At 38.4% G+C, this 23,685-nt stretch overlaps 2 protein-coding genes across 2 annotated transcripts; one reads left to right on the forward strand and one right to left on the reverse strand.

Moving 5' to 3' along the window:
- Nucleotides 1-11,741: 11,741 nt before the first annotated feature.
- Nucleotides 11,742-18,628, reverse strand: LOC127252761 (uncharacterized; the record flags this gene model as incomplete). The annotated part of the gene is made up of 8 exons (XM_051277066.1): nt 18,346-18,628; nt 17,975-18,043; nt 16,217-16,585; nt 15,036-16,150; nt 14,205-14,459; nt 13,132-13,778; nt 12,230-13,008; nt 11,742-12,097 (listed from the first exon to the last, which is right to left on the reverse strand). Coding segments are annotated over exons 1-8 (3,873 nt in total), but the record flags the coding sequence as incomplete, so codon positions are not given.
- A 4,328-nt stretch (nt 18,629-22,956) lies between these two features.
- Nucleotides 22,957-23,485, forward strand: LOC127253280 (auxin-induced protein 15A-like). Its single transcript, XM_051277780.1, has one exon. The coding sequence runs from the start codon at nt 23,052-23,054 to the stop codon at nt 23,319-23,321; it is 270 nt and encodes an 89-aa protein (XP_051133737.1). The 5' UTR covers nt 22,957-23,051; the 3' UTR covers nt 23,322-23,485.
- The last annotated feature ends 200 nt before the right edge of the window (nt 23,486-23,685 follow it).

Raw genomic sequence — 23,685 nt, forward strand, 5'->3', positions numbered from 1 at the left:
CTAGAGGTCCATGCCTCCCTCCATTTCTTGATCGTGCTCTCTTCCTGTTGTGGCTAGAACAAATTTCATACAACCATTTCTTGTATGTTTCTGCCGCCGGCTGAATAACCTAAAGATGTACCTGTCGTCTCGCGCACCTTTATCTTGATACCGCCGTCGTTAATTGTCAGGTGCTTCCATGGAATGCGAAGTCCCAAGCCCACCTATTTTTGTTCTCGATTGTTTTTGTACACTACCAAAAATTACTTCCCTCGGTCACAGCTAATTTGTTTCGTTTATGTTAGGTATAGATTTTTAGGTATTGTATAATATGCAAGTGATTAACAAATATATTAGTGAAAATAATGATGATTTAATAAAATAATAATTATAAATTAAGATGATTAAATAATTTAATTAAAATAAAAAATTATAAATTATAATTTGAAAATGTTATTAAAGTATTGAGGGGAAGAAATAATTTTGAATTTGGAAAAGAGGGGTGTTGGAGTTAATGCATTTTAATTACATTAATATGTTGTGGTGATTTAGTTTTTCTATGATTGTCTGATGAAGTTTTTTATGTCTCATATTTATGTTATTATAAAATATTCTGTTTTGAATTTTAAATTTCTATATTCATCATATTTTTTATTAAAAAAGAAATATGATAAATATTTTTTATTATTTTTTTAATATGATAAATATTAATAAAAATAAATAATTATTAGTAGTATAAAAACATAGTAATAATTATAATATAATGGTAATATTTTGTATATTTATATTTTTATTTTTTTATTTTTTTTGTTATATAAATAGTATTTAATTTAAATTGTCTAATTAATTAGGTCATTATTTTTTTTTTATAATTTATTTTTTTAAAATTTAAATTTTATTTTAATTAATTATTAAATTTAGTATTTAAATTATTTTTATATTTTAAGAATTTAATTAATTATTATTCATGTATTTTTACACAATAAATAAATTATAAATATATATTTAAATAAAATTAAAATTAAAATCAAAATCATTATTCGGACCGGCAACATAACATTATAATATTAAGGACTAATATTGAACTAATTTAATAAATACGAGACCAAATTATTATTTAAAAATAGAGGAACTAAAATTAGCATATTAGTAATTAAAATAGGCCAAAAATATATTAGATGTATTATTTTATTATTTAATACATTAATAATTTTGGATGTATTCTTTCTATTGTTTACACACATTTTCTCAAGAAAAATAATATACTATATTTATTCACTATTTTTATATTCTCTGCACAAATATTTATTATTTATTTAATTTTAAAAGTTAATTTAATTACTTATTAAGTTTATTATTGTAATTATTTTTATATTGTAACAATTTAATCAATTATTCCCTATTATATATATATATTTACACAATAAAATAAATTACAAATATATATATATATAAATAAAATCAACATCAAAATTAAAATATGAATTAAAATTAGTTAATACCTAGGGGTGGGAATTTAAATTATTTGATATGTTCGGAATTTTCGAGACTATTTCAAAACAAAAAAAAAAAGGTTTAGAATTTCTGATACTAATGAAAATAGATTCAGAAATTCCTGAGATTTTCCGAGGCTAATTAAAATAGGTTTGGAATTTTCGAAACTAATAAAAGTCTCAGAATTTCCGAAATTAATTAAAATAGGTTCGGAAGTTCCGAGACTAAAAGAGTCGGAATTCCCAAGACTTATCAAAATAGGTTCGAAATTTTTGAGACTACAAGTTTTGGAATTTCCGAGACTAATGAAAATAGGTTTGGAATTTCCGAAACTAATAAAAGTCTCGGAGTTTTTGAAACTAATTAAAGTAGGTTCGAAAATTCCGAGACTTTTCTAGATAAGTCAAAGTAGGTTCGGCAATTCCGAACGTAATAAAAACTCTCGAAATTTCCGAACCTATTTAAATTAGCCTCGGAAATTCTGAATCTTTTCCAAAATAGATTCAGAAATTACGAAACTAATCAATATAATAAATTGCATATTTAATATAGTTTCATACTTTTAAATAGTCTCGAAATTTTCGAGGTAAAAAAAGATTAATTGATTTAATATTTATTATATATATTGATAGTCTCGGAATTGATTCTGAAGCGAATTTCGATGCAAATAAACAAATTTTCTGTTGTGCTATTAAGAATTTAATTGGAAGACTAGAAGAATATATATATTATAACATGATGTATCATCTTTGGGGGTCCCAAGTGAAGCAACCGTTGTTGTTTCCGACCTCGACGCGCTGTAGAAGAAAAAGAGTAATTTATTTTTACAAACAATTTTGTACGCCTAATTATTTTGTACCAGCTGACGTATCGGCCTCAAGAAAATTTCGAGCATTCATGGCTGCTTGAAGCTCATTTGTAGAAGAAAGGATTTAGTTTTCCTAATGGAGAAGAAGATCAAGACATGAACACACCTACTCTCAACTAGACAGGAGGTTTGCTAATGTTTTAACTGCGGTTTGATCATTCCTTTCTTGTTGATGGATATTCAAAGAGAGTTGTAGGAGAGAATAATTGGTGGTCGATGTTTGTTAAGTCGTAGAGTCCATTGTGTACCTAGTGATAGACTTATTGGACGTCTCCCGGATTAAAATCTCCCAGATGTGGTTGTTTTATGGAACTGGGTCACCAAATATTGTATGTTGTTTTCTTTTCTTTTGTATTTGGTCAGCTATAGGCAAGTATCATTTCCATACACAAGTGTTTTAACCATGGAACAAACCTCGTGTTTTGTTTTAAGTGCAAACCCTGGGCTGTTTATGTTGGCGAGAATGAAAAGAAGCGATTTGTTATTCCGGTGTCTTACTTGAGCCATCCTTCCTTCTAAGAATTATTTTGTCAAGCTGAAGAGGAATTTGGATTCCATCATCCGATGGGCGGCCTCACCTTTCCGTGCAGCGCGGATTTATTCATTGATCTTATGTCCCAAATGAGCTTAGCATAATGCATGCATATATGTATAATGTAGACAGACACAGGTACACTTAACCATAGATAGATTTTGTTCTTCTTAATTTGTCCTGGCTTCTATCCTTTCTCACATTAAGGATTTTTTGCCTGGAGAAGAAGTGAAACCCTTGTAAGGAATTGTAATTACATGAAATACATTATAGAGGAAAACATTCATTGTCCAACTGTGATTTGGGCAGTTTATTCAATTCATTTTCCAAAAAACATTGTTTGTTTCAAATATTAATTACTCTAAGAATGCAGCTTCTAACCCTATTATGTTGTAGAAGAGTTGAACAAAGACACTAAATGACGCAATTGGCTAGTGTTTCATTTTTTTCGTATTTTTGGTCGGAATTGGACAAAATTCGAATAGGTTATTCAAATTGGACCAACAAACCAAACTCGATTGATGTCCGATGTTTTTTCGGCCATCCGAGATTGTTTAGGGTCTTAAAGTTTCATTTTCTACTTTCTCAAATTTTTTAATCTTTTGCACTTTTTTTATTTATTTCTCGATTTTACTAATAAAATTTTGTTCGATCCTTGATAGGTAAACCTTTTCTTGTTTGGCTATCTCAATTAGTGCAACCAATATCACTAAAATATATATTTCCATTTTCGAGTTGATTCATCCCAATATACGTGGACCAATTAGTCCCGAAACTTTCATTGAAATATGTACTTTATTTCCTTAATTAATGATTTCTCACGAAAAATTTGGATTTTTTTTTTTAAAAAAAAGAAATCCAATGCAGTCGAGGTGTTTAAAAAATTCAAAGTGATTATAGAAGGCAATCGGTAGACATATCACAGCCATATGATCCGATAGAGGTGAGAGTATGCTTTGACAACTTTCTTGGATTATTTTGAAGAGCAAGGCATAAAGAGATTTCTAACTACACCGTACCCTCCTCAACAAAATGATGTGGAAGAAAGAAAAATCAAACTATTCTTGACAAGGTTTTGTCAATGTGTTAATTCCAAATTTTAGCATATTTATCTCTTGCAAAATATATTTATTACTTATACTTTTATGCAAAGATAATCACAATAGCCAATTTATGGCATACAATATCATAATTTTTCACTTGAAATAATCCAAGCTTCCAAAGTTGTGTTTTATGCTAAAAAAGTCCAGAAAACATGAAGTTTCAGACTGAAAGTCACAAGGATCGCGATTCGTCACTAATGTGAACAAACATAGATGCAAGCCTCTGGGCCAGAGAGAATGTAATATTCGGACAAACATACAGACAATGGCCGTCCTACAGATGCTGCGAGCCTGCGACTATCCTTATCTGGCGAAAGAAGATCAGCAGCTGAAGGGACACTTGGCTGTTTATGCTGGCTGGCGAGAATGAAAAGAAGCCGTTTATTATTCCAACGTTCAGGCAGGATCCTCAGTCCCGGGCTTTGACCCGGTACCAGGAGTGTGGGTACTCCCTGTGCCGGGGACCGAGGATCCCTTCCATCCAACGTCATACTTGAACCATCCTTCGTTTCAAGAATTGCTATTTCATACATGACTGGATATTTTTGTCTGAAAATAGAATGTAATATTTGGACAAACATTATAGAATATAGATACATTACAACAAAAAGTGTTAATAGTCTTCTATTTGAAGAGTGCGTATTGGTTACAGACGACATCAAATCGTTTTATCTTAGCAAATAGCAATGTCCCTTGCTTTGTCTTGTTTTGTTAATTCACCATAAGAGCTAACGGATCATGCATTCTGTCTAAATCATAGCTTGGTTCGCGTACTTGTAAAACATCCCACACGTTTTTGAACAATGTGGCGACGTATATTGATGGCAAACTGCATATAAACCGATCATTGATCCTCCATCTCACTTTAGTCTATCTCAAAATTTCATTGCAGCATACATTCTGACAAGAAATCTGCTCGGTTGGCTACACTCATATACATATGCTATCTTTTCCCCCAAAAAAAAAAAAAAAATTCTAATTGATGCAAGAAGCCTGTAAGTAAAGAGAACTGATTTGTTGATTTTTTTTTATTATAATGAAATGAATTTTATTATTAAACAAGACTATACTAAGAATCGATGATTAATTACAATGAAGGTTTGAGGTATTACATAAGCTTGTAACGGAAACGTATTAAAGCCTCATTAAATTTTGCATTTGAATCTAAAATTTCAAATTCAAAATTTTATATAGAATTTGAATTCAAAATTAATTTAAATTTCAGAATTTATTTCACAATTATTTAACACATTAATTTTCAACACTCCTCCTTAATGCGTTGTTCGATTCCCATAGCATCTTGAAGTTGTTGGAAACTTTCTCGAGGTAGTGCGTTGGTCATGATGTCTGAAAGTTGATTCTCTGATCAACAATGTTCCTGTTAATATACATTGTATATATCTATATATATATATATTATACCTAATATTTCTCTTGTATAAATATAATATTGTACCCTAATTTGTGATTTAACGAAAATAGAGTTTATTCCATTAATCGTAACATGGTATCAGAGCCATGCATTTTCCCGACCAAATCAAAACAACCCACGCATTCCAGATAGCATATTTCCGACCACCTCCGACCGTCACCGCCACCACCATCGTCTTCGCCGCCACGAGACCGGCCGGACACCGGAACAGTTCGGCGAACGGCGGCGCGTGAGCCTCACACGCGCCTGACGAGTTTTCCGGCCGGATGCCTCGCCGGCGCGTGAGCCTCACACGCGCCTGACGAGTTTTCCGGCCGGATGCCTCGCCGGCGCGTGGAGGCGCGTGCGGCGGCCGTTGGCGGCGATCTTTTCACCGTCGTGTTCGGAATTTGATTTCCTCCGCGATGGTAACTTCACTTCTTCCGTTTGAGCAGTTTTTTGTATCCGGTTGACTTTTCGAGTTTCGGGTTCGATTCGGTTTTCTTGTGTTTCTGTCGTTTCGGCTTTCGAGTTGAGGTTTGAGATATTGTCTTCTCTTGAATTTCTATGGAAAAGATGGATGTCCATATTCCGATCAATGTTGTTCTGTCCGGAGATAATTACAGTTTGTGGGCAGAATCGATGAAAAGTTTTTTGATAGGTCGGAAATTGTGGCAAATTGTTACGGGAGATATAGTTGCTCCCATTGCTCCGGTTTCTATAGGAGAAGTTACGCCTACCGCCACAGTTGTCGACTCCTATATTGAAAAATTGGAGGATTGGGATAGTAAGAACCATCAAATTCTTACTTCGCAACACTTCCACTCCAGCGATCCATGTTCAGCTTGCTCAATTTGATACGGCAAAGGCAGCGTGGGATTTCTCGGCAGTCCGCTTCCGTGCTACTGGTTTGGCACACTATTATCAGATATGGAGCACTCTCCATGATTTAAAACAGGAACCAGGACAATCTATCAACGACTTCCTTGCCCAAGTGCAACCTCTTTGGCATCGGTTGGATCAAGCAGAGATCAGTCCTAATCATCTTCGCCTCATTCAGGTCTTGATGGCTTTGCGTCCAGAGTATGAGGCAGTTCGTGCCTCTTTGTTACATCGGCATCCACTTCCTACCTTGGATGCAGCTATTCAGGATATTTTGTTTGAGGAAACTCGTCTCCACCTAGCTAAGGCTCCTTAGCTTGATTCTGCTCTTGCGGTCACCGCCCAAACTCCTACTCAGAATTGTTCTCATCGCTGCAAAAGATGTCAGTCTTCTGATCATGACTTCGGTCATTGCCCAAAGGTGGAGTGTCACTACTGTCATGTTTTAGGTCATACCATACAGTACTGCCCCACTAGGCCGTCTCGCTCTGGCAGTAGTAACTACAAACCTCGGCATTCTCGTGGACCTCAGTCTGGTACCTTATTTGTCACAGCCTCTGCCACGCCTGCGCCTGCGCCTGCGCATCCCACGATTCAGGACCTGGAAGCTGTTCTTAAACATGTTCTATCTTCCAATACCGCTATGTCTACCACATCAGGTAACTCTCCTTGGTATTTTGATTCTGCTTGCAGTAATCATATGACCTCTGATATACGCCTTATGACCTCCACATCCACCGCACCATCCTTACCTCCTATCCTTACTGCAAATGGTACCCATATGCGCATCACCCATACCGGACATACATCCACCTCATCCTTATCCCTCCCCGACACATACTGTATCCCTCAAATAACCTTAAATCTGATCTTCGTTGGTCAATTAGTTGATCAAGGTCTAACAGTGATTTTTTCTTCTACTGGTGTGCAGGTTCAAGACGCGCAAACCGGGCGGACTCTTGGGAAAGGCCGGAAGACGGGCCGTTTATTTGAACTTACGTCACTCCAGGTCCCTCGTCCCTCTATCTCGGCTGCCACCACCTCTACACCATCTTGCCTTCAGTGGCATCATCGTCTCAGTTATGCGTCCTCCAATAAAGTCAGGTCTTTGATTAGTCAGGGTAGTTTAGGTTCTGTCAAGTTTGAGTCTTTTCATTGTGTGGATTGTTCATTGGGAAAACAACCTGCCTTGTCATTTCCTCATAGTACTTCCATTGCGGATACACCGTTTTCCTTAGTTCACTCAGATATTTGGGGACCTTCGCCCGCTGTGTCTATGAATGGTTCTCGTTATTTTGTGATTTTTATTGATGACTATTCTCGCTTTACGTGGATTTACTTTCTGAGGCATCGTTCTGAACTTCCATCTATTTATATGACCTTTGCTAAAATGATACATACCCAATTTTCCTCTACCATAAAAACTCTCCGCACAGATAATGCTCTTGTGTATACTGATTCATCATTTCTTCGTTTCTTATCTGATCAAGGTACTGTTGTCCAACGCTCCTGCCCATACACATCTCCACAAAATGGTCGCGCCGAACGTAAACACCGACATATCCTCGATACAGTCCGCACCCTTCTCTTATCTGCCTCTTGTCCGGACCGCTTTTGGGGGGAAGCCGCCCTCACCGCTGTCCACACTATAAATCGTGTCCCTTCCTCTGTCCTGGGTAATGTCAGTCCTTTTGAAAAACTATTTAATCGTACCCCTGATTGTAGTCTTCTCCGCCCTTTCGGTTGTGTCAGTTTTGTCCTTCTCCCTCCTCATGAGCGCACTAAGTTAGAACCTCGCGCGCGTCTGTGTTGCTTCATGGGATACGGGTGTTAGAGCATAAGGGTTATTGTTGTTGGGATCCCATTTCCAATAGACTACGTATTTCTCGTCATGTCACATTTTGGGAGGATAACCAAATTCTCCCCCTTGTCCCACTTTCGAGTCCCCTTTGATCGTTCGTCTCCGTTATTTGCCTTGTCCTCTCCACCTCTATTCCCCTCCGGTGACACGGCTCCATCTCCCACTCCTGACGCTGTCCCGGTTGCGCCTCCTGAACCGATGCTGATCCCCGAGCCTACTTCTACTCTCGACTCCGATACATAACCATCACTAGAGCCCAACACGACTTCAATCTCAGCCCCTGATCCTGGCCCTCGTCGTTCCACTCGGGTTAGTCATCTTCCTACTCACATACTTGATTATCACTGCTTCTTTGCCACCTTGTCCCACCATGAGCCCAGGTCCTTTCGTGAGGCGTATGCGGATCCGTTATGGCGGCAGGTTATGTCTGAGGAGTTGCAGGCTTTGGAGAAAACCCATACGTGGGATATGGTTGATCTTCCCTCTGGCAAGAAACCTATTGGCTGCAAGTGGGTATTCAGAATCAAAATTCACTCTGATGGATCCATCGAGCGCTACAAGGCGCGTTTGGTAGCCAAAGGCTACACCCAGCAGTATGGTATCGACTATGAGGAGATATTTTCCCCGGTTGCTCGTCTCACCTCTGTCCGTTGTCTTATCGCCATCGCTGCCGCTCGTCAGTGGCCCCTGCATCAGCTTGATGTCAAGAATGCGTTCTTGCATGGTGACTTATCCGAGGATATCTACATGTCTCCTCCTCCTGGTTTTCCTACCTCTTCCAAGGTATGCAAACTTCGCCGTGCCATATATGGTTTGAAACAGGCACCTCGAGCTTGGTTTTCGAAATTTAGCTCTGCACTACTCCAGCTTGGCTTTACTTCTAGCGATCATGATTCGGCTCTTTTCCTCGGACGTGGGTCAGCTGGAATTACTGTTTTATTGCTTTATGTGGATGACATGATCATTACGGGAGATGATGCATCAGGTATCTCTGAGTTGCAGACTCATCTACATCGCCACTTTGAGATGAAGAGTTTAGGGCCTCTTCGGTACTTCCTAGGACTTGAGATCTCCGACACCTCTGACGGATATTATCTCTCTCAAGCCAAGTATGCCTCCGACCTCCTATCCAGTGCCGGTCTCACTGACTCCAAGAGTGCTCCTACTCCTCTTGATTCTGATTGTCGTCTTACTCCGATGGACGGCGTTCCCCTTGATGATCCTACTTTGTATTGTCAGCTAGTGGGAAGTCTGATCTACCTGACTGTCACTCGACCGGATATTGCTTATGTTGTCCATATCGTCAGTCAATTTTTATGTCTGCTCCTCGGACGACTCACCATTCTGCTGTCCTACGGATTCTCCGGTACGTCAAAGGTACTCTTCTTCATGGGCTTTATTATTCCGCTTGTTCTTCCTTAGTTTTGATCGGGTATTCTGACGCTGATTGGGCGGGAGATCCCTCTGATCGCCGCTCGACCACCGGATTTTGCATCTTCCTTGGCGACTCGCTTATTTCGTGACGCAGCAAGAAACAGATGGTTGTCTCCCGGTCCAGCGCAGAGTCCGAATATCGAGCCCTTGTCGATACCACTGCCGAGCTTCTATGGCTTCGCTGGCTGCTGGCTGATCTCGGAGTGCCTCAGCCCTCTGCCACTATTATCCATTGCGACAGTCAAAACGCCATGAAGATTTCGACGAATGATGTCTTCCACGAGCGTACGAAGCACATTGAGATCGATTGTCACCTTGTACGTCATCACGTTGCTCATGGAAGCATCTCATTGTCTCCCGTTTCCTCTGCTGATCAGACGGCCGACGGATTCACCAAACCTCACCTTCCCGGCCGTTTTCAGTCATTTTTGAGCAAACTCAAGTTGGTTTCCACCGTTCCACCTTGAGTTTGAGGGGGGATGTTAATATATATATTGTATATATCTATATATATATCCTACCTAATATATCTCTTGTATAAATATAATATTGTACCATAATTTTTGATTTAACGAAAATAGAATTTATTCCATTAATCGTAACAGTTCCAACCTTATTTATCCGTTTTCAATTGCCTCCCGAATGAAGTGATGCTTGAGAGCAATGTGTCGGGTACGGCTGTGGTGTGTTGGATTCTTTGCCATGGAGATATCTGATTTGTTATCACAATACAACGTGGTTCCTTCTTGCTGCTCGTGTCGGAGATCACCTATGATTCTTCTTAGCCAAATGGCTTGAGACGTGACTAATGCTGCTGATACATACTCCGTTTCGGCGGATGATTGTGCAACGCTTTGTTGTGTCTTTGAAAGCCATGAGAAAATAGCCGATCCCATTGTAAAGCAATATCCCAACGTCCTTTTTGAGTCATCAAGGGATCCTCCAAAATCACTATCGGAATAACCAACCAATTTGACATCAATATTCTTCTTGTAACTCAATCGGAAATCCATGGTACCTTGGATGTAGCGCAACACTCTCTTGGAAACTCCAAGATGGATTTGGCTTGGCTTTTGCATGAATCGGGACAAGAGACTTGTGACAAACATGATGTCGGGACGTGTTGCTGTGAGGTAAAGAAGGTTCCCGATCAAGCTTCTGTAGTGAGTTTCATCAACCGGTTTTCCTTTGTTATCTTGCTTGAGTTTCTCCCCCATAATTGAGGGTGTGGAGACTGGATTGCATCCGAGAATCTTAAACTTCTTTAAGATTTTTTGGCATAATTCCTTTGACAAATAACCATATTTTCTTCTTCTTTATGAATCTCCATTCCAAGAAGTGTCAGAGCAAACCCAAGATGACACGGCCCAGCCGCGTATAATTATAACCAACATAATTTTCTTACCCACAAAGTTCAATAGAACAAATGGATTAACAATATGTATAAAAGAAAAGAGAAGGAAGAAGAAAGATAGTGCAGAGAATGTGAATTAATATAGATGATAACCAACCACGAGAATAAGTCTCGGACCTGAAATCAATCTAGAGGTAAAACACAAACAATAGGCTAAATCCCACTGCAAAGGATTGGAAGCCACGAACCGATGGAATCACTCCAAAGACCTGATTTGAGATTCTAAATGCGAGGAAATCACTCCCTAACACTAGAAAATATAAAAGTGAAATTCAATTCAAGATGTAAAAAAGGTCCGCATTACAATGATAGGTAAGGACCTTATATAGAGGTCCTTGAGGAAAATAAAAGGCAACAAGTAATAAAGGAAACAAACCAAAAGGTAAGTCTAACTATAAGGAAATAAATAATTAGGGAAGTTTTAGATATGGAATCATACTATATGGGAACTTATAATAAAAGGAAATAAGTGATGATTCCCTTGATATACTTCCATGATTTAGTGATTCTCTCCATAAGTGATGATTCCCTTGATATACTTCCATGATTAGTGATTCTCTCCATAAGTGAGGATTCTCTTGATATACTTCCATGATTAGTGATTCTCTCCATAAGTGATGATTCTCTTGATAACCTTCCATTATTAGCGATTTTCTTGATCTTTCAATTGGAATTCTTGCGGGTCCCATTGAAGGAGCGTCAGGTAAGGGCTAAGTGGTCTCCAAACATCATCCTTAAATTGATTCTCCATGAAAAATCGTCTGATCAATGCAGTGACGGATTTTTGAAATTGACGAGCTCGACTTCGAGTGATGGGTCCCACGGGCATTTGAATGCTTGAAGATTGGACGTCCTCGTCATTCCCTCCTTCTTGAAAAGCTTTCTTGTTCTCCCGAACAAGATATTCATCCGCTGTATCAAAAAGGCTTAAGTCATAAACATTAAAAGTAGCATGGACTTGGTACTCACCTGGGAGTTCAAGTTTGTAGGCATTATCATTAATGCGTTCCAACACTCGAAAAGGTCCATCGCCACGGGGAGTAAGTTTTGACTTTCGCAACTCTGGAAATCTTTCCTTCCTTAAGTGTAGCCAAACCCAATCTCCTATCTCAAAAACAACTTTCTTGCGCCCACGGTTAGCTTGTTTTGCGTGATTGTCAGCTGCCTTTCTTAGGTTATCCCGAACTTGAGAATGAAGTTGTTGTACAAATTCAGCTCTTTTTCTGCCATCCAAACTAACGTGCTCATTGCGTGGCAATGGCATAAGATCAAGAGGAGTTAATGGGTTAAAACCGTAAACAACCTCAAATGGAGAACAATTCGTAGAGCTATGAACCGTACGGTTATATGCAAATTCAGCATGAGCTAAACATTCTTCCCAACTCTTCAAATTCTCATTAACTAAGGCACGTAACAAGCTACCCACAGTTCGATTAACAACTTCTGTTTGACCATCAGTTTGAGGGTGGTGTGATGTGGAAAACATTAGTTTTGTACCTAACTTAGCCCAAAGTGTTTTCCAAAAATAACTTAAAAATCGAGAATCCCTATAAGAAACAATGGATCTTGGAACACCATGCAATCTAAGAACCTCTTTGAAAAATAATGAAGCAACATGCGAAGCATCAGTGGTTTTTGTGCATGGAATAAAATGTGCCATTTTTGAAAATCGATCAACCACAACAAATATTGAATCTTTACCAGACCTACTCCTAGGCAAACCTAATATGAAATCCATAGAAATATCAATCCAAGGGGATTCAGGAATAGGTAGCGGAGTATACAAACCGTGTGGATGAACAGTAGACTTCGACGAGAGGCACGTTGTACACCGACGAATTGCGGCTTCAACTTCGGCTTTCATTCGTGGCCAAAAAAAATGTTCCTGCAGCAAGTTAAGTGTCTTGTTCCTACCAAAGTGTCCCATCAAACCCCCCGAATGACTTTCCCAAATCAACAATTCTCTCAAGGAGCATTTAGGAACGCACAATTTATTTTCTCGCAGCAAATACCCCTCATATACATGATACCTTTCAAATGCATGAGAATTACACTTGGAAAATATATCGGAGAAATCAGGGTCAGTTGCATATAATTCTTTCAAATACGAAAAACCTAATAGCTTAGACTCAAGTGTGGTAACAAGTGCATACCTGCGTGATAATGCATCCGCAACGATGTTTTCCTTACCCTTTTTGTATTTAACAACATAGGGGAAGGTGTCAATGAAGGAGATCCATCGGATGTGTCTCGTACTCAACTTACTTTGGGATTTGATATGCTTGAGGGATTCATGATCAGTGTACACAACAAACTCACGAGGACGTAAGTAATGTTGCCATGTTTGCAGCGCCCGCACTAAGGAGTATAATTCCTTATCGTACGTTGAGTAATTCAATGCAGCGCCATGTATCTTTTCACTGAAAAATGCAACAGGTTTCTTTTCTTGCGAGAGGACGGCGCCAATACCTACGCCAGAGGCATCACAATCAAGTTCAAACGGTTTAGAGAAATCAGGTAAGGCAAGTACGGGTGCACATGTAAGTTTCGATTTCAAAGTATCAAAAGCATTTTGTTGTTCACTTCCCCACTCAAACTTATCCTCTTTTTTGGTAATTGCCGTTAAGGGTGCTGCAATAGTGCTGAAGTTCCGCACAAATCGACGGTAGAAACTTGCAAGGCCATGGAAACTGCGGACATCACGTACGCTAGTAGGTGTAGGCCACTCTTGGATGGCTGCAACCTTCGCAGGATCTACACATACTCCATCTTTTCCTACAATAAAACCCAAAAAGTTGCACTTGTCGACACAAAAGTCGCATTTTTTCAAGTTAGCATATAACTTCTCAGCCCGTAAAACATCTAAAACTGCTTGTAAATGTTCAACATGTGTTTCAATAAAAGTACTATAAACAAGTATGTCATCAAAGTATACTACCACAAACTTATTTATAAAATTCCTTAAAATATGATTCATCAATCGCATGAATGTGCTTGGGGCATTAGTAAGTCCAAATGGCATAACTAACCACTCATATAGACCAAAAGAAGTCTTGAAGGCAGTTTTCCATTCATCACCTTGATTCATCCGAATTTGGTGATAGCCACTTTTTAAATCAATTTTTGAAAAAATTACAGAACCACACAAATTATCAAGCATGTCATCTAATCTAGGAATGGGATGACGATACTTAACTGTTATAGCGTTGACGGCTCGGCAATCCACACACATGCGCCAACCTCCATCTTTTTTTGGCACCAATAGGACAGGTACAGCACAAGGACTTAGACTTTCACGAATCCAACCTTTGCTCAGTAGATCCTCCACTTGCCTTTGTATTTCTTTTACCTCATCCGGGTTGGCTCGATAGGCTGGCCGATTAGGAATTGATGCTCCCGGGACAAAATCAATTTGGTGCTCAATTCCACGAGTGGGTGGTAAACCATGGGGTACTTCATCAGGAAAAACATCATCATACGCCTTCAATAAGTTAGAAAAACTAGATGGAAGTTTGTTAGAGTCATTCATGGAAAAATAAGAAGGTTTAGATAGTAATAGCAGACAATGAACTCCATGTTCTAAGCGTAAAGCTTCCTTCCTACACATAAAAAGATTAGGCCTCTCACTCTCGTGTTTAAGATTCCAGCTGGTTTCACCCTGAATCACTACACTCGTGTTTGATTTTTGAGTAGAAGGGTAGAGTATTTGAGAGTGGCTCGGGGAAGATGTATTTATTGGTGAGGATGAAGATTTGAAAGGTTGTGGGGTAGTTAGGCTATATGAAAGAGTAGATGCACTTGTATGCGGAGTACCTTTTGTTGCGGGTGATTCTAAGGAGGGCTTCAAGTTGGATTCCTCACATAGAGTTGATTCAGCGACATAGCCCACCATCTTGTTGTCTTTCCTTTGGTTCCTTTTCTCTCTTGCTTCAGTGGCAAATTGCTTGTACAAGTATTTTTGATCTTCATTTACTTCTCGAGGACTCAACGGCTTTAGAACTATGGTCCGTCCGGCATGTGTGAAAGTATATCGATTACGGCGGCCATCATGTACAACTTCTTTGTCAAATTGCCATGGTCTCCCAAGCAAAATATGACATGCTTGCATTGGAACTACATCGCATTTTACCTCATCCTTGTAACCTTGTAGTTCAATTTCCACCAACACTTGTTTGGTGACGTTGATTTCCCCGCAATTATTGAGCCACTGTAGTTTGTAAGGCCTCGGATGCAAATTCATCCTCAAATTAAGTCTTTTCACTGCGAGGTCACTAATGACATTAGTACAACTACCACCGTCAATGATAAGACTACATACCTTAGTCGCGATCTTACACCTTCCATGGAATAAATTTTCGCGTTGTTCGGTGTCTTCAACCTCCTTTGGAAGAGTGCTAAGAGCTCGGAGAGTGACTAACGTCAAATTGGACTCTGGTATGGATTCTACAGCTTCCTGGTGGTAGGAGTTTGCCTCATTGGCCTCTTCAGTTTCTGATTCGGATTCGTACTCACCGGAGATCGTAAGAACCATAGTACGCTTGTTTGGACATTGATTCGCAAAATGTCCTCGGCCTTGGCATTTGAAACATAACACATCTCGGCTACGGGTGGTGTTCTTTGGGGGGGCATATGTTGGCGGCTTAGGGCGCGTCGAATCAACTCCCGCTATCTCTTTTCCTTTGTTGATATGTTGTGGAAGCGGCGCTTTAGGAAACCCTACAGTTGGAGAAAGTTTAAACTGATTACCTTGCATCCGCTTAGATTTTAGTTGCTTCTCCACCTTTATGGCCAAGTGTACCATCTCCTCGAGGTCCACGTATTGGTACATCTCTACCGCATCAGCAATATCCCTTTGAAGCCCATTCGAGAATCTAGACATCATTTGCTCCTGATCTTCATGGATATCGGCTTGTAGAAGAAGTGTTTCAACCTCCTTATAGTACTCCTCCACTGACCGCGACCCTTGTTGTATACTCTGCAATCTCCGCAATACTTCACGATGGTAATGAGGGGGAACAAACCTCTTTCGCATGAGTGTACGAAGTTCTGTCCAAGTACGCACTGGAGCCTCCCTATTTCTGCGGCGGTTGATGCTCAATTGGTCCCACCATGCAAGCGCATAATCTGAAAACTCCATTACGGCCACACGGAGTTTTTGTTGGTCAGTTAATTGTTGAACATCAAAGATTAGTTCTAACCTTCGCTCCCATTGCAAAAATGCTTCAGGGTCGGATTTTCCTTGGAACGGTGGCACTTGGAATTTGATCGAGTTGATCGCCTCATCTCCATCCCGTCGGTGATGGTTATTATGATGCCTAGGTCGTTCCCAATTTCCTCCAAACTCCTCATCATCGGGTTCGTCAGTGTTGTGTGGTGATGGGGGCCGGATGTTGCGTCTTGGCCTCAAATGCGGTTGAACATTATTTCGCCTCTGAGCTTCAGGTAATGGTCGGATATTCTCTTGTAACTTTTGTTGATTCTCTTCCAGTTGATCCATCCTATTATTCATCAACTCCAATCCAGAATGGTGAAGAGTTTTGAACTCTTGTAGAATGGTGTTGAGAAGACCTTGTACATCAACTTGTTGAGAATTGGATCCTTCACCCCCTGCCATTAGAAATAGAAGAAAGAAAAAAAAAAGAAAATAACCTCACTAGAACTCTCGTGTATCACTCCACACCTTATGTACCTCTCCGTCTCGCAAAAAGGACTCAAATCAAATCGATGGAATTCTCCCAAAGACGATAGCCAAAAAATCCAAAACAGTAGGGAAACCAAAAGATTATAAGTTTATAATGAAGGTAGAAGACAAATAATCTAAATAGATATTTTTTTTTTGTTTTTTTTTTTATAAAAGAAAAGATGATTCGAGAACTAGAAGTAAATAACAAATATAAATATTTGATAATAACTTCTTTTTTTTTTTCCTCTTTTTTTTTTTTTTTTTGCCTTTTTTTTTGTTGTTTTTTTTTTTTTTTTGCTTTTTTTTGACTTTTTTTTTTTGCTTTTTTTTTTCTTTTTCAAATAAGAACCGTGATATCAATCAAGAGATTGTATCAACTAGCTCTGATACCAGATGACACGGCCCAGCCGCGTATAATTATAACCAACATAATTTTCTTACCCACAAAGTTCAATAGAACAAATGGATTAACAATATGTATAAAAGAAAAGAGAAGGAAGAAGAAAGATAGTGCAGAGAATGTGAATTAATATAGATGATAACCAACCACGAGAATAAGTCTCGGACCTGAAATCAATCTAGAGGTAAAACACAAACAATAGGCTAAATCCCACTACAAAGGATTGGAAGCCACGAACCGATGGAATCACTCCAAAGACCCGATTTGAGATTCTAAATGCGAGGAAATCACTCCCTAACACTAGAAAATATAAAAGTGAAATTCAATTCAAGATGTAAAAAAGGTCCGCATTACAATGATAGGTAAGGACCTTATATAAAGGCCCTTGAGGAAAATAAAAGGCAACAAGTAATAAAGGAAACAAACCAAAAGGTAAGTCTAACTATAAGGAAATAAATAATTAGGGAAGTTTTAGATATGGAATCATACTATATGGGAACTTATAATAAAAGGAAATAAGTGATGATTCCCTTGATATACTTCCATGATTTAGTGATTCTCTCCATAAGTGATGATTCCCTTGATATACTTCCATGATTAGTGATTCTCTCCATAAGTGAGGATTCTCTTGATATACTTCCATGATTAGTGATTCTCTCCATAAGTGATGATTCTCTTGATAACCTTCCATTATTAGCGATTTTCTTGATCTTTCAATTGGAATTCTTGCGGGTCCCATTGAAGGAGCGTCAGGTAAGGGCTAAGTGGTCTCCAAGCATCATCCTTAAATTGATTCTCCATGAAAGATCGTCTGATCAATGCAGTGACGGATTTTTGAAATTGACGAGCTCGGCTTCGAGTGATGGGTCCCACGGGCATTTGAATGCTTGAAGATTGGACGTCCTCGTCAAACCCATATCACTCATTTCATACTTTTGAGCCATGTCATGCTTGAATTCTTCGATCCTTTCCTTGTTTCTACCTGTGAAGATCAAGTCATCGACATAAAGGATGACAATAAGAGCATCATTACATTTTTTCTTGACGTATAATGTCAGCTCACTCTTGCTCCTCTCAAATCCACTTTCAATGAAGTAGTTTTCTATTTCACTATACGACGATCGGGGTGCTTGGTTTAATCCCTACAATGCCTTTTTCAATCGGTAGACTTTATCTTCCTTTCCGTCGACGGTGAATCCCGGTGGTTGTTCGACATAAACTTCTTCCTTTATAATGCTCTATTTAAGAATGCGGATTTCACATCAAGTTGAAAGAGTGTCCAACCTTTGCTTGCGGCAAGTGCAATGATGGTTCGAAATGTGTCATGACGTGCTACCGGGGCAAAGGTTTCATCGTAATCAATTCCAACTTGTTGTGAATATCCCTTGGCAACAAGTCTTGCTTTGTTTCTTTGAATGGACCAATCAGCATTGTGGTTCACCTTATATATCCATTTCACTCCAATTACATCTTTTCTGGATGGCCTATCAACAAGCTCCCATGTGTGATTCTTTTCGATCACTTGAATCTCCTCATTCATTGCTTTTCTCCAAGCTTCTTCCTTCATAGCCTATTCAAAGTTCTTGGGTTCAACTACACAATAATTGCAAGAAGCATAAATGTCATTCAATGATTTGTACCTCTTTGGACTTGGATTTGCAGTGTATGATGAGTTAGGACTGAATGGATTAGCATCATCCGCGGTATTTGATGAGGTGGGACTAGATGGTTCAGCCTCATCTTTTCCTTCATTGTTAACTTCTTCTCTTGCCACTGGAATGACGCCCATTACTATCCCTTTCTTTTCAATTCTACTTTCTTCCCAATTTCATGAGGTATTTTCATTTATTTGGATATCCGAGTGATGATGACACGATTTTGCTTTAGGCTGAAGACTCGGTACCCTTTGCTCATCGTGTTATATCCAACAAAAATGCATCGCTCACTTGATTCGTCGAATTTTTTTCTCTTCACTTTCGGTACTTGAGGCGTAGCAAATGCTCCCGAATAATTAGAGATGGTTAACAGCAAGTTTCCGGCCACTCAAAGCTTCGATCGGGGTTTTGTGTTGAATTGCTTTCGTCGGACATTGGTTGGAAAGGTACAACGCAGTATAGACAGCTTCAGCCCAAAAAGTTTTGGGAAGTCCTTTCTCATGAAGCATCGACTTCGCCATCTTCACGATTGTTTGATTTTTTCTTTCGGTTACATCATTTTAATTTGTTGAGGGGTGTAACCAACTATCAATTGTCGTACCATTCCTTCATCCTCACAAAGGTCATAAACTCTGTTGATGGGTATTCCTTTCCTCTATCACTCCTCTAGGTTTTGATAGCACATCCACTTTGCTTTTCGACAAGTCTCTTGAATTTTTTGAATATGGTGAACACCTCCGACTTTTGCCTCATAAAATAAACCCATGTCATACGTGAATAATGATCAATAAAAAGTACAAAGTACCTATCATTCCGCAAACGTCGGTGTGAACAAGCTTTAACTTTTCTTTGGCTTTCCAAGCTACATCGTTCGGGAAAGGTTGTCGATGTTGTTTTCCTATCATACAACCTTCGCACACATCGTGTTTCTCGTTGATGTCCGGAAGTCCATGCACCATTTTCTGATCCAATAAGGCTTTGAGGCTTCTATAGTTGACATGACCAAGCAGTCAATGCCATAGTTCTGATTCTTCCATTTATCGGTTCGATTTGCAGTTGTGTGGAAATAATTGATATTGAGAGCAAAGCTTCGGTTCACCATTGGAATCTTCATAAACACCATGTTCTTTTCACGCTTGTCAAAGATTGTGCACTCATTGTTGTCGAAGAGAAGCTTGTTTCCATTCTCCAAAATTTGTCCAAGACTAAGTAAATTTTGGTTTAGATGGTACATAAATTTTGGTTTAGACTTGGTACATAAAGAACATTGGAAATGAAGCTCTCACCTTCTTTTGTGTTGATCGGAATGGCCCCGAGTCCCTTTGATTCAATGAGTGCACTGTTTCCAAGTTGGACAGGAGTTGTGACTTTGTCATCAATGGTGCTGAAAATTCCTTTTATTGAGGTCATATGGTTGCTACATCCGCTATGGAGTAGTCATCTCTTGCTTCTTTCGGCACTCGCGGTATGACAAGCATAGAATGTTCCATGGTGTTCTTGTGTCTCTGTTTGATTTGCTTGATGAGCGCCTCGATTCCTGTAATATTTTTCAAGGTGACTGAAACGGTTGCAAATGTTGCACTTGGGTTTATTCTTGAACCGACAATATTTGTTGACGTGCCCTGATTGTTTGCAAATGTTGCAAAATGATGCATTTTGAGATCGTCCGCTTCCTCGAATGCCTTGTCCTCGTCCTCGAAAATTTCCACCAGCCTGAGATTAATTGGAGTCGAACTTTGTAATATCTTCTCTGTTGCCCAACTTTAGCTTTGACTGGAAAACACTTTCAATGCATTTTTCGAACCGCCTTGAACGTCTTTCTTCAAATGTTTTTAGAGACGTCATTACTTCTTGGACGGTGAGTGTTGAGAGATCATTTGTTTGCTCAATGACAGACACGATCGAATCGAACTCTTCGGGAAGACCAATAAGTATCTTCTCTACCATCCTCTTATCGGAAATCTCTTCGCCGTGTGACTTCATTTTATTGACGAGATCAACGAACCTCATTGAGAAATCTTTCACCGTTTCATTTCCTTTCATAGTGATATTCTCAAACTCCTTCCGTAGCGTCTGCAACTTAAATGTTCGGACTTTGGCATCTCCTTGGAATTCATCCTTGAGAATTTCCCAAGTGTCCTTAGCGGTGTCGGCTCTCATGATTCTAAGAAAAAGATTTTTAGTGAGGGCTCGTTGAATTACCGAATGAGCGCTGGCGTCAGCTTGTCTCCGCTGCTCCAATTTCCTCGCAGCATTTTCGTCAAGCGCTTCTTCCTCGGCGGGTTCCGCAAACCCTTTATCTACAATCTCCCAGAGATTAAGCGACCGGAAAATGGTCTTCATTTTGATGTTCCAAAAGTCATAGTCGTCTTCAACAAATTCTGGAATGAGGTGGCTGGAGGAAGCCCACGTACTAGCCGGATTGGAAGCCATAGAACAGTTTGGAAAAGATTTTTAGTTCTGATACTAAATGTTGGTTTTTTTTTATTATTATTATAAATAGAATGAATTATATTATTAAAAAAGATGATGCTAAGAATCGATGATTACAATAAAGGTTTGAGGTCTATATATATATTACATAAGCTCGTAATCGACACGTATTAAAGTTTCATATTCATGTTATTAAATTTTAAATTTGAGTTTAAAATTTCAAATTCAAAATTCAATATAGAATTTGAATTCAAAATTTCAAATTAAAAAATTCAAATCTGAAAATTTATTTCAAATTATTCAACACAATAATTCTCAACATCATTCTATAAAAATTTAGTTTTTTCATCAGACTTCCTTAAAACATATGACCCCAAACCAAAATCAAACCTGATACTTGATTTTAGTATTATAGGTAATATTTTTTTATATAATTTCAAATTAAATTATATCAATAAATAAAAATATACTAAAAAAATTATACAAGATCATATTGCTACACAAAAATTCGTAATAAAAAATTGTTATCATTCCCACTTGAACCTACACATCTTCGTATGGTCGTCTGTGCTCCTTTATCCGCCGTCGTTGTTGTCTCACTACAAAAAAATAATATATTTGTAACGGAATTCCGTCCCTAAAGTTCACGTAGCTAATGTAATTCCGTTCCTAATTCCGTCTCTAATGTCATTAGTAACGAAAAAAATAGATTTTGAGACAAAAAAGTTTTGTTACAAAATGATTTTTTTCTTGTAGTGTCTTCTTCCTTGTCTTTATTTTCTTGTTGGTAATTTTCTCCTTGATAAATTAAATTATATATATATATATGTAATTTTCAATTTTATTCAAATTTTAAATCATATTTAATTTGGTATACGAGTTTTTTTTTTTTTTTTTCGGTTTTATTTTATATCAATTTGGTATTTCATGTTTGTTTTGTGTCTAGTTAGTCGGGTTCATTCAAGTTATCGAAGGACTTAAACGAAAATCAGGTTGACTTGAAATTACTTATAAGTTTGCAGATTTTTTATTATACTGACAGCTCAACCTAATATGAATCCGATACAAAAACACTAATTGGCATCCCTATTACTTAAGTCCAAGTAATTCTTTGAATTTCTTCTTTGTCGTCCGAGAAGTACATTCCTAACTCCTAAGCGTTGTTCTGAAGTCCATCTACTCCATTATTTTGTGCTCTTGCAATTTCAAGCATTGTGTCAGTGTATTGTTAATGATCTTAGGACAAGGTTTCGGTAACAAAGAATAATCGAAAAAGGAAAAAAGAAAAATTAGGATGCAAACTCGACAGTGTTGAAATTAAACTTTTCATATCTTCGAAAAAACACAACCACATGAGCAGTAGATTTTCTTGCATCAGAAATGTGGACCACCTTTTAGGCAACAACATACACAATTAATTTGGTCGATCACATGGTGGACCAATGTTGGTAGGTTGGGAAATGATTCAAACTTTCACAGTTTCTATGATCGCCGTATATGCACAAATAACGGGAATCGAACTTACTTAGTATTTGAAAGATCTGAGAGATGGCAGCCAGTCTGTCTGAGAGGGACATTTAATTTGACGGATACATGTCCTAAAGGGACAATATTTAGGACCACAAAACTTGTGGTGTCTTGAGATTCTATTCGAATATCATAGAATGACAAGTGCATTTGTCTCTCCATGTGCTTATGTCTCACTAGTTTTTTAGACAACACATATTTTAGTTACGGCATTCGCATTCGCCACTTGATTAAATATCCTGTACTATACAGCTTCTTTCGCCCCTATATATATACACCGCATATCCATACAACGAGCACCAAGTCCTAAGCCTTCGCTTCTTACATCATCAGATCTTCCTAAAATTCTCATTTTCTTGCCCGATACAACCAACAATGGCCATCGTACAAAAGCTGAGACGGTCTCTATCAAGCGAAAGAAGATCAGCTGAGGTTCCAAAGGGGCACTTAGCCGTTTATGTTGGGGAGAGCAGTGAAAAGAAGAGATTTGTTGTTCCGGTGTCTTATTTGAAGAATCCTATGTTTCAAGAATTGTTGTCTCAAGCCGAGGAGGAATTTGGGTTCCATCATCCGATGGGAGGCCTCACCATTCCGTGCAGCGAGGATTTATTTGTCGAACTCACATCCCTCTTGAGCAAGTCATAGAATACAAACATGTCTAGATAAATAGATAGATAGACTTTTGTATTGATTTCGGAGGCATTTATCCTTTCAATTACCAAGGATTTTTTTGCCCGGACAAATGTATGTTCTTACCTGAAATTATACTCTACAAACAGATTGCAAGAAAATTTTGTTGATCACTTTCATGTGTAGAAACATTACCTAATTCAGCTTATTCTATTCATAATTTTAACAATATGCCTCATCAATTATTTTCTTTCTAGGATCAAAGAATGAACAATCGAACTCATCTACCCAACGTTTTGAAAGAGCTTTTTCATTTTAATTTTGATTATTCCTTATTTATCCTTAAAATTTAATTATTTATGTTATACATATATATATA

The sequence above is a fragment of the Andrographis paniculata genome, unplaced genomic scaffold (genome assembly GCF_009805555.1).
Source record: "Andrographis paniculata isolate CXL003 unplaced genomic scaffold, ASM980555v1 Contig12END, whole genome shotgun sequence".
Classification (NCBI taxonomy): Eukaryota; Viridiplantae; Streptophyta; class Magnoliopsida; order Lamiales; family Acanthaceae; genus Andrographis; species Andrographis paniculata.

What these genes read in the sequence shown, in the direction of transcription:
- LOC127253280 (XM_051277780.1), top strand. Translation starts at nt 23,052, where the DNA reads ATGGCCATCGTACAAAAGCTGAGACGGTCTCTATCAAGCGAAAGAAGA.